Source organism: Diadema antillarum, unplaced genomic scaffold, assembly GCF_040938485.1.
Source record: "Diadema antillarum isolate AM-2024a unplaced genomic scaffold, OU_Dant_1.0 scf00000141, whole genome shotgun sequence".
NCBI lineage: Eukaryota > Metazoa > Echinodermata > Echinoidea > Diadematoida > Diadematidae > Diadema > Diadema antillarum.
This window is the reverse complement of record NW_027271030.1, coordinates 4,256,279-4,268,473: the sequence shown is the minus strand read 5'-3', so window position 1 is coordinate 4,268,473 and position 12,195 is coordinate 4,256,279. Positions and strand designations below refer to the sequence as shown.

The following is a 12,195-nucleotide window of genomic DNA, read 5'->3' as shown; positions in this document are numbered from 1 at the left end:
AAAGCCTAAAATATAAGGAGATATCGATATTTTTCTCATTAAACCATAACTGTATGGATGATTTAGTCTAGAAACAATTTTATTATAACTATTGTTCACATTTTGTATATTTAACAATACATTGTACTTAACATTGATTAAATATACTGATCAACATTACATTGTTGTTTCTATCCCTAACTCACATTTTAGAACTATATTTTGAACACAAAACTTAAGCGGCTGGGTTTTTGTTTCAGTCTGCAAACAGTAAATAATGATGCCTTTAAAGTGATGTTGATACACTCGCAGACATAGGTTGTCCTACAGGCGGCGATTGGGGGGGGGGGGGGGACGCCCCACCCCACCACAATGATTCTTTTTTTATGGGGGGGGGGGTCAACCCCTTCGAATTTTGTTAGGTTTCTTTATGTCTTGCATCTGCGAATTCATTCGCCTGCAAGGGATAGAATATTGATCAATTCACCTTCAGATATGAAATAATAAGCATGCAGATCTTGGCCCGAGTGACAAATTTTGTTTCACTCATTCAGGGCAATTTATAGTTTATCTTATTTAATTATGGCAATTTGTTTCAGCAAGGCTGATGTCAATCTACAAATCCGTCAACAACACTTCCAAAGAACAAAAATCAGTGCATACTGCATTCAATGCTAAAGTTAAGTGACATATAGGGCCTTAACTCAAGTAGCAAAAAAAAAAAAAAACTAGCAATAAAAACATGAAAGCATAACCAAAAAGAAAAACAAAAGATATACTAAGTTATATAGCATTGAACAAAGAAACAACAAATCATTCCCGAGCAATATTATTTAAGCTATACCAGAGAAATGCTCGAAATTTTTGAAGCCAGAGAGAGCCTATATCTACATTTCAATTCAACTGATTCCAACTCTATATAGACGCCTCTAAAAGAGAGAGAATTCTTTTCCCAAAATCTGTTACACTGAAAACAAATATCTTCCTATACTGTTTCTATTAATAAGAGACCGTTATATAGTTTTTTTTTTACGTTTCAGCACATATTCTGAGAAGCATTACATCATTATTGAACATATCATAGAACTTTAAAAAAAAAAAGTTTTCCTTATGTTTTTTTTTTCTTCAAGGTATCTATGGTTATGCGATATCTAAGGAGTATTTCATTGCTGTCGAGTATGCCTTTGTTTAACCTGACCAAAAGAACGGTTTTAGGACTATATATTTCTAAATAATTTGCAACTTCTAAGACTCTGTTTTTCGTAAACATAGGCGGGCCTACCATTCAACATAATCAAATGTACTCTGAATAATGAACTAAAAAATGCACTAGGATTTTTTTTTTTCAGTTATACAAAATCGTATTATTTTCAATTAGAGAAGCACTATTAGAGCGCAGACCTCCGCCAAGTAGCTCATTTTCCACCACTGATCTTGTTCTTCCACAGAGATCAGTGAATTCCACCCATCACGTAGGCCTATTACTATGTGTGTGCATGCTGAAAATCGCAAAAACCTAAAAAAAAAAATGAGCAGCTTGAACTCACAAGTTCATTGACACTACCTGCCAAAATACCGATAATCCTTCTCTCTAAAAAAATTCGAGTGAAAATATTCACTCCAAAAAGAGTGAATACAAAAAAGAGTGAATTTAGAGTGAAATTGGAGTGAATTTTGAGTGAAAATGTTCATTTTCACTCGTTTTAGGGTGACCTCAGGGATCACTCCAAAAACTTCGAGTGATCCTTGAGGTCACTCCAAAATGAGTGAAAATGAACATTTTCACTCAAAATTCACTCCAATTTCACTCTTAATTCACTCTTTTTTGAATTCACTCCTTTAAGAGTGAATATTTTCACTCGATTTTTTTAGAGAGTTCATAAAATCCATATAAGAATTCCCTGATCACTACCAAAGTTTAATTATCCGTTCGTTGTGTCATTCTCAACCTTTTCTGTAAGTTTCATTCACTTCCGTTCTCAACTTTATAAGTTATTTTACGAGGACGCATAATCGGACTTAAAAACTCTTCATTGCATGTCTTGAGTGATTACATGATATGAAGAATATATTTAAAGTGCATGCTATAGGTCCTATACACAAGTTTGATGTGGATACACTCTCGATTGGTTTTTAGACCAAAGCTGCATGTGTGGTCATATCATTTTCTTCTGATTTGTATAGGGCCTATATCCCCCCCCCCCCCGAAGCTCTGGTGTCATCCCCTCCCTCTATTTGGCAGTTTGGCTCATAGTAGGGCCTACTAGTATTCTCTCATCACAGAACTCTATACTCCCTGGTACAATACACGTGTGTCGAGTTGTTGACATCTCTCATCCTATCCAAGACAACGCCCTCTCTTCCGCGGTCGCATCCACCACCACTACTCAGCTGTTTCCCTCTCTCATCATGACCCCTCCCTAGATCCCTTTGACTCGCCTCCTTTCTAATGGGAAGAACTTCAAATAAACTGCAACATTGGCAATCATGCAATCATTATATGTTTTACCATGATGTTCATTATTCTCAGGAAATTAGGATTGTTTCTACTATAAGAAATAGTCTAACACGTACAATACATGTATGGTATATAGTGAATCTGTCCCCTCCCTCCCTGCAGTCAATAAGTCATCCAGGTACGCCTGGGCTGGAGCAATAGTGAACATAACAGGTGTATAATTGACCAAATGAGATAATTTTATACTTGTTTATATTTTGATATGATGTGTGTGAGAAGTAGGGTACCTACTGGGTAAACAGATATGATGAACCCGGTCTCGCACTGAGTGATTGATGGAGAAAAGACCTGCAGACTATTGAAAGTGGTATTAAAGTTCAAGGATAGAAACCTTTCAGTCGCTCGTGATGTTTTCATGCACGTACACTACAGTGTACGTTGTTGAGGGTTTGTGGACTGCAGCCATCGTCGATCATCACGCTATGCACGTTTACGTTTACAAATGTTGTTTGTATTGAAAGACTCGAGACACGCGTTCGATTGCGTTTGTTGGGTGTTCCCGGTGTCTTCGTCAAGTAATGATGCAAATTTCCAATTTCTGCAAGCCTTGGAGGTGAGACATATCTCTTGTGAGAGTTTTTTTGAACCTTGGAAGTGATTATCGTATGGCGTCACAAGTCTTTGTGTATCAAGTTTGATGGATTTCTTGCAAATAGCGCGAGTTCGGCAAGACAAAAATGAAGTTCAGTCCCGCGTACTGAAAACCAATGTAGGGTAAACAATTCGCAGTTGCAGTTTTGTCTTGGTAGTAAAGCCCAAGGTTCTGTAAAATATTCATGATATTGCAAAGATCCGATGAATATAGGCCTATATTTATTTTGTGCCCTAGACTATATACTCTGTGCAGATGTTTAAAACGTGTAGTTTCTACACTAAGAATGTTTTCATTATCAACTGATGAAATGTGGCTCACGCCTCGCCTCAGTAAGCTCAGGAAAGAAGGCAGAAGACTAAGCGTCCCGGGGTTAGCAGAAGACAAACCAGCAACCCCTGCACCTTTCCTGAGGTTAGCTTTTAAGGCCCATATTGTCTTCTCATGACATAAAAAACCTTCGCTTGATAACTTTGGTTGTTTGCTTGCTTGTTTGTTTTGTCACATTGTTGTGTTATATTCGTCATTTACATTACATGTAGACGTCTACATGTACTCATCATAGTCATAATTGTTGTTGTCACATAAAGCATGTTCTATTACAGAGACTCCAACCCCAAGCACCTTCTGATCTGGAGATTCTCCCGCCCGAAACCCCTAGCAAACGGGAGACTCCAAGTTGATGTGTGCGAAGCGCGAAGTTCCTAGGGTTATAGATGTTCTCTGGTGCTATCTAAGGCTAATTTTTTCAACATACGATAGCAATAAGTAAGAAATCCTTTCCACCGGGAGACACAGAGCCAGGGCGGGAGAAATCAAATCTCCAGCAGGAGAACGGGAGATTCTGCAAAAATGGGATTTCGGCAGGAGATCTCCCGTTGAAAACGGGAGAGTTGGAGTCTCTGCTATTAATTGAAAATAAATGAAATGGAATGAAATGCAAATGAAATAAAATTATCTACCAGCAATTTAAGGACCCAAGGCAGCCAACCCAGGCCAAGGGCAAGATGTTAGTGTTTGTTTTGTTTAAAGTCTGACTAGAAAATCTAGGCGAGTCTATTTTGCATATTTTATGTTATGTTATGTTTTCACTTTAGAAGTTTAAGAATATACAGTGTACAATGTAAATAAAATGAAAAGCGTGATAACGTGTAAGATGGGATGCGATCAGTCTTGTTGTGATGGTCTACCCATGAGACTGTCTTTTTTTTTTTTACATCTTTTGCCAATATTAATTTGAAGCCATCAACTTTGCTTTCCTTTTTCCTTTCTGTGTTGTTCAATGAAATCAGACCTATTTTCTATTCTAGTACAGTGTCGTATGTTCGTGGAAGAGGTTCATCTGATTGGTAATTCACTAATTAAGGTGAAATTTCGTTTATACACAACCGAAGAAAACTATTTACCTTGCGTGAGCTTTCGCCTACTGTCTGTAGGCTTCATCAGACTGGCGTTAACGTGCCGTAGATGGGGTGTAGGCAGTCTTACAGTCGTATGTGTGTTGTATGATAATACAAAGAGGAAGTTGAGCAACTCTGCATGGAGGGGAAAATATATTACAGTAGACCTTACGTTTGAAATAATTTTCAAGGCACATTGATTTTACTGCTTGAACAGGATAAGACATCTCAGCATGTTAAATAAAGCGCAATGTACATATGTACACAGTTGTACATATACCAATATACAATGTAGTACACTATACAGACGTACAGTGTATGTTGTTACTTTCTGTTTCTGTTTTCCTGGTTAAGATAGAGTTGAATTCCTGAACTTTTTAATACTTCGAGGACAACTGTCTTAACATGTACGTGTACTCCATCTCGAGTCACCCTAATTGCATACTGTATACAGGGCTCCACACTAACTTTTATTTTTGGTGGCCCATAGGCAAACATCCGACCTTTTTTGGTGGCCCGATCAGGCCACCAAATTCTTCATTTCTGAAGTTTTGGTGGCCCGACGTGCGTTTTTGGTGGCCCTGGGCCACTGGGCCACCGTTAGTGTCGAGCTCTGCTGTGTATGTGTACAATATGTATATGTAAAATATGTTTTGGCAGTTGTATAATGTGACGTGGCCAGGGTCATTGTTTACAGTTAGTGGCATTTCACAATGATTCTATTTAACATCCCAGGCAACAACCAATAAGTTTGATTGGCACTTTAGCTGTTGTATAGCAGCATTGTTCATTTTATATATGTAGCTCTCCAAAATTGCAAACTTCTTTGTGGAGTAGACGAGGTGATGCAAACTTGTGAATTGTGCATCAACTTACTGTAAGTACCAGTAAGCCTTGAAGCATTTGATATGTACACGTGTAGTATGTTTTAAATGAACCAGCCCTTTGTCACATCATAATTTCATGTGAAAAGAATGCTTTGTAAACACTATCTGTTTCCATGTTGGACACTTTTCAGTCTCGCCCCCTGAGCCATGGATCCAGAAGATGGAAAAGCACCTGAGCCCTTTGACGATGTTGCTCCCGTTGCCATGGAAGTGGAGGTGTCATCCCAAGAGGTAGCCCTCTCCACCGGGAGCGAGGTACCGGTGGAAGGTGAGGCCCTGGCCAGCAGTTGCAGCGGCTGCAGAGCCTTACAGAAGGTAGGATAAAATGGGATTCCCCCTTTTTGTTCTTTTATGTGCGTGGGACTCTCAGTTTGTTTACACTAGTATGATACTGATTGTGAAGTTGTGCCTGGTTTGTGGTTGGCAATGCAAGTGTGATTGTGGCTGCATTGTTCAGCATTTCACAGATCTTTTTCATTGGCATTCTTTTATTTGAAAAGGAAAAAAAAAGGATATAAACTATATGTTTGTTATAACAATTAAAAGCAGCTGCTATACTCTTGTATTCACTAACTTGAATTGTACAGTTTTACAATGTCTACTCTGTGTTTGTGTGTATATATGTGTATGTTGCCTTCCCTTGCTGTCATGTGAATGAAAAGACTTCAGTCTAAACTACAGTTGAACCTCTCTTATCCGGCCTCCCTTTATCCGGATCTCTCTATTATACGGACGCAATCTCGCCGTGATTTTTTTTTTTTTTTTTTTTATAATTACGGGAGGAAAGGGGGATTCCCAACTCCTTGAGAACTCCTACACAAACACACATGAATTACATATTACTTCCAACATGATTAACATACATTACATCAAATTTCCTTCCAAATTGCTTACCTTCAGACATTTTAACATCCCCAAACATCCCCAAATGTAACAATGAAAAGGTTGCAGTATACACATTACTACATGTGGTACTACAATGGGCTACATCAGTACATGTGTATGTATATGTACATGTATAAAGCATTGAGTCTCCCGTATCCGGCCAAATCCCTTATCCGGATGAGCCCCGGTCCCGACTTGTCCGGATACGAGAGGTTCAACTGTAATTGGAAAGTTGAATATCATCATTACATTCTTCTTTCTTAGATTTATTCACCATTGAACAATGATTGGAATATCTTCAAATGTGGTAAATTCCTGAGAGAGAGAGGAAAAAAAAAAGTGTGCTAGAATGACCAGGACCTGTGCCTTTAATTGCAGTTGCATGACATTGAATTACAAACTTTAATTTAAAGGGGATGGCTAGTAACTGATCAGTGGGAATCAGTAGGAATGCTGGGGGATGATTGTTCCAATCCTTGTGGGATTCATTTAAGAGTACATATTGTATCTATTGTTGTGTGAAAATTATTTGCTTCAGAATGGTCTCATATATATTCAAGCAATGTGGAGTTTAATGTTTCCAGGGTAGCATGCCTGTACAGTGACGGAGCATTGAACTGCACATTACTTGAATATTTGAATTTACAGATTTAGGGAGGAATGGGATTGTAGTTGCCAAATGAGCAACCAAAGGCATGGTTTTTGTTATATTTTTAGTGTTGAAAAGGTTGTGAGTTGATAGCAACTTCACCTTAAGAAATTTACAATCTGGCTGTGATTATTTCTACTGTTCAATCCATGCATGTATACAAGGAACTGTAAAGAAAGCTGTTATTATTGCGTACAGATGATTTCGCGAATTAGGAAGTCACAGACATTTCTGCAAGATGTTGTTTTTTTGTGATTTTCGACTTCCAGGCTATCATATTGTAAGTGCACTAATGCTTGTCCATTTGATTTGTGATACTTCGTTTCTTGTTACAATGTAAATTCATGGTCAAAGTGTGAGCAAAAAAAAAAAAAAAAAAACGAAACCCTTGCAAAAATAACAGCTTTTGCAGGTAAAAAACTACCCTGTGATTTCTCAGTTTATGTCTGATTTGGTGCACTTCACCATTATCTGATTTTAGTCTTTTTTTTTTTTCAATGTCATCTTGAATACCTGTAGTGGCAATGCAAAGAGTAGTCAACGCGGAGTGTAATTCATTGATTTGTTTGATCAGTTAAAACTTCCGGTGGCAAGTGTGAGACAGTGCATTGTTGAGGTAAAAGTAAATTAAAGGACAAGTTCACCTTCATAAACATAAAGATTGAGAGAATGCAACAATATTAGTAGAACACATCAGTGAAAGTTTGAGGAAAATTGGACAATCGATGCAAAAGTTATGAATTTTTAAAATTTTTGTGTTGGAACCGCTGGATGAGGAGACTACTACAGCTTGTGAGTCATATAAATGCATACAACAGTATAAAGAAAATGTAAAGAAAATTCAACATATTTTCACTTTTTTTGCATAATAAAAGAGCACTTGACTTGACTCTTTCTAAAGGCAGGGGGAATAATATCACCCATAACATTGTCGGTAATGAGTCGGGGGAATGTGTATTTTTTGCAAAAGATGAAATTTTGTGAAATTCTCTTTATATTTTCCTTATATTGTTGTACGCATGTGACATCTAAAAGTTACATGTATTCACACACTGCAGTATAGTCTTCTCATCCAGCGGTTACTGCACAAAAACTTCAAAAATTCATAACTTTTGAACGGATTGTCCAATTTTCCTCAAACTTTTAATGATGTGTTCTAATATTGCTACATTTTCTCAATCCTTATGTTTATGAAGGTGAACTTGTCCTTTAAAATGAATATTGTATTTCTTGATTATGTTTTTTTTTTCCTGTATGTGTAGGAGCTTGAAGACTGCAAAAGGGACAGAGCTTTCTTTGTGGACATCAAACGGAAAATGATCCTCACTGAGTATGTAAAACTGAATTTCACAAACTTTTTAGTCTTAGAAAAAAGACCAATCTCACAGGAATCATGATCAAATGTTATGTAGATTATATTTGTGTCTCTCAATACATTGCACAAACTAGAGAAGCACTCTGCGAGCGCAGACCTCCGCCAAGCATGCAAATCATTTTCACCACTGATCTTGTTCTTCCGTAGAAATATCAGTGATTTCCACCCATACGTACTGCATTGTGTGCTGAAAGTTGCCAGATTTCCCGATATAGAAGCCTTAGTTACGTCATAAACCCTCAGCTGCACGGCGCGCCTCACCCCAGCAAAAACTTTACCGCACTTTGCTGCGCGCAGGCAACCTCAAATACGCGCAGCCTGAACTCCCAAGTTCATTGACCCTACCTGTTAAAATATCAAAAATCCGTCATAAATTCCCCAAAAATTCTCGGATCACTGCCAAAAGTTAGTCGTTTGGTACTTGTGTCATTCTCAACCTTTCCTGCAAGTTTCATCCCAATCCGTTAACTTCTTTTTGAGTTATTTTGAGCATGGACAAACTAACTAACAAACCAACGGTAACGAAAACATAACCTCCTCCATTGGCGGAGGTAATTAAGAAATTTGATGATGCTCAAAATATTATACTATGGTTATCCCTCAAAGTTTGACAATACTCATTGACTTACAGTGCATCACACAAGTGATTTTTTTTTCTCTTTTTGCATTCTTTCTTTTAATTAGTTTTCAGCTTCCATAGACTTTGAAAACTGTGGTAGAATGTGTGAGACTCTAGTCAATCAACTAGCAGGTCCTCAGTTCGGATTCTGTCATGCACATACCGTGTACAACATACCACCCTTGGGAGCTGTTTGAAACACTGCCCTTATGACCCAGTAGTATGAAGGAGTGGGTGGCAATGCTAGAATGATAATGTAATGGTAGCACTCCCCCTCCCTCCTCCATCTCCCCTCTCCCCCTCCCCCCCCCCCCCCCTCCTCCTTTACTCCACTGGGGGTACAGTGCTGACAGTAGACAGACGTATTTGGGGCTATTGTGGCATAGTAGACAAGACTCTTGACATTCTTATCAGAGGTCCCAAATTCAAATCCCCTCAAGTGCCTTACTGTATATCCTCAAACAAGATGTTTTTGCCCACTGTGTCCATCTCGACCCAGGTGCATAAATGGGTACCTGGTAATGTTGGGTAACAAAAATGGCAGGGCCCTCTGATGGAGCAATGGCATTACTAAAGAAGTGCCCCTGGATAAGGAAGACAATGTTTTTATGCTGTAATCATTACTTCTCTGGGTAGAGAAAACACCACACCATTCTGCATTGCAAAAATGTTGTTCAAAGTGAAGTTCGAATCTGTTAATCAAAGACAAAGTACAGGAAGCGCAAATTATAGTTTACACAGCTTGCACTGTATATGAAACTGAATCTTGTTTTTATCATACTTGTACATATCACCTGCACTGCAGACTAAGTCATGATTTGTCAGAAGAGTATGTCAATAGAGAAAACAAAGAGAAGTGATCTGTTTGACGTGCAAACAATGTCATACCATACACTTTGCTGTTTCAGTTTTGTCAAAAATAAGTTGAAGTGAATACAATGTAGCATCAATAGAAACCTCTGCACAGTACAGTGTATGTCATGTGCGTGTTATATTTTATACTCTTACTACCGTTACCATTTAATAACCAGTCTAGATGTAGCCTTGAAATTAATTCTTGTCCCATTGGTTTTCCTTTCTTTTCTTTTCAGCACTCTCATCCAGAAACATCAAAGCAAATGCCAAGATATCCTTTACCAAACCTTTTATTTTAATGTAATCAATATTGCCATTCAATTGGGTCAAGCCAGTGCTCTGTTTTACCAGACATCCATCGTTTGAAAATGTATGCAAGTGCATCAGTAGTTTACCGGTAGTTGAAATTAATTACATGTATACATATGGCGTACATACGGTGTGTGTTGACTTAAATCCTGTATTAGAATGGAGACGTGCAATACCATGCTAATCGGCATGCTGTGGTCAGGTTGAAATATGTAGATCAAAATCAAGCTCACAAAATCATAAATTTTCATCAAATTTAGACCTGTAATAATGTAAGAACTTTCCTGAACTGCCGCTGTTTTGCTACTTTGTCTTGAGGAAAATTTCTCCCTTACATCATGATGTTGACTCTATTGGTCTCAGAGCTCCATTGTAAGTCTTCTTTCTTGCCAGTAATTAGTTTCACTTGTGTGATTTCTTGTTATTGTGTGTTCTAAGAGCAGCTCTTGTTTACAACCACTGCAAAACACAAAAGAAGCACTGTTAAAGGACAACGAAGATGCAGGAAAGTGAAATTTTCCATCATCCATGCCCATGTTACCTTGGATTTCACTTCATGTATTGATACATGATGTGACACTCAAAGTTGTTCTGGACATGTTTTATTGTGAAGATGTACCAGTGGATTATGATTTCCTTTCATTTAAAGATGTGTATTTTTATTTGCTGACAAGCTATTCAAAGTGTGTTAGATCCAATGTGATTGGGAACGATAAAATGGAGAATGTTTTTCCTTGACAACCGTGCACCATTTGACGAGCAGCAGAAGAAATTGCAGGAAGTCACGCTGAAGCTGGCGCAGTCAAAAAGGTGAGAAGTTTGATGGATGTGTGAAGTGCATTTATTTATGCCTCAGGAAAATGCCTTATGCTGTACTTCCTTTCCGTACAGACAGAAACTTACCTATCATATTTACAGAGAGCGATAGCAAAGGCATTATTCATTAGGTAACCTATTGGTATGTTTGTTTTCTGATTTCTGCAAGATTTCATCTTGAACAGCTGGAAGAAATGATTGGTTTCTTTTTGTTTTAAATGACGGAAAGTATGAATCACTAAATCAGGAAGTAAAGTAAAATAATTCATGTGTACAATGGGGGTAAAAATAGGTAGCAGTACAATATGTACATGCAAATCTATTTATATTTGATGAGATTCAAATTGTTTCTCATATTCACTAAGTGTATGACGCAGTGTGTGGGCAATATTTTGGATTTTAATAGTGATATTGTGTCTTTGGTGCCACGGCATCTCTGTGGTGATGCTGCCCTCTGTGTTCTGACTTGTTCAGGTGACTTGAGTCACACTTTTAGTGTATGCTCAACTAGCCACATCTCTGGTGGGATTTTACTCAACTTTTGCTGTGGATGTGTATCACGGGAAAATCTCTCTTGTTTGTGTGTGTGGATAACGGCACTCCCCAGTGGCAAATAATGCTCCTGATGTTTTGTCTTTCATACGAAATATTGTACATTTAGAGATTATTTAAGTAGGTTATCAACATTTGAAATTTATAGATTTTCACTGCATGGCAACAAACATTGGTGATTTAAATGGCTATTCCAGTTGTTTGTTCAATGCATCTTCCTGCAAAATGACATCACACAAAAACACTCACACAAATTAAGTAAAATACTAAGGTGCAACAATGTACCTTACAATACAGTTCGTATCCATGGCTCATGTACAAACATATCACCCCTCCTCAAGTTTCCCACTGATCTGTCATAGAAGATGATACTTACCCCTCATTAGACTTTAATAGTTTTAGGAGATCTTAATACTAGGTTTGTATTAAATTGGAGTGACATTCATATACATTGTACCTTGAACCTTCGTGTTGTAGCATTTGAAATACAAATGAAGTACATCAGAAAGGCTTTCCTTGAAATAGAATGAACAATTGAAGAAGTTTCTGATTCTTGAAAATTTGGTGTGTGAAGGGAAAACTGCTTGCATTATGAAATTTCACATTGAAATTGCATTTTTAGGTAACGAATGGAGAATTGAAACCAATGTGGCTTTTGGTGGTCTCGGATTAAAAAAAAAAAGAGCAACATAGTAACTCAATATTAGGAATACGTACAGCTGTATAATGTGTGGTTTCTCAAGTCGACGTAGGAGACAA

General features: G+C 37.8%; 1 protein-coding gene across 1 annotated transcript in view; it reads left to right on the top strand.

Moving 5' to 3' along the window:
* The first annotated feature begins 2,951 nt into the window (after positions 1-2,951).
* Positions 2,952-12,195, top strand: part of LOC139721303 (uncharacterized) — a 30,056-nt gene continuing 20,812 nt past the window's right edge. The window contains exons 1-5 of the mRNA XM_071632625.1: positions 2,952-3,050; positions 5,508-5,691; positions 8,173-8,240; positions 9,996-10,030; positions 10,818-10,878. Of these exons, the coding sequence (XP_071488726.1) occupies positions 5,524-5,691; positions 8,173-8,240; positions 9,996-10,030; positions 10,818-10,878 (332 nt within the window). The 5' untranslated portion in view covers positions 2,952-3,050; positions 5,508-5,523. The remainder of the gene's footprint in view (positions 3,051-5,507; positions 5,692-8,172; positions 8,241-9,995; positions 10,031-10,817; positions 10,879-12,195) is intronic.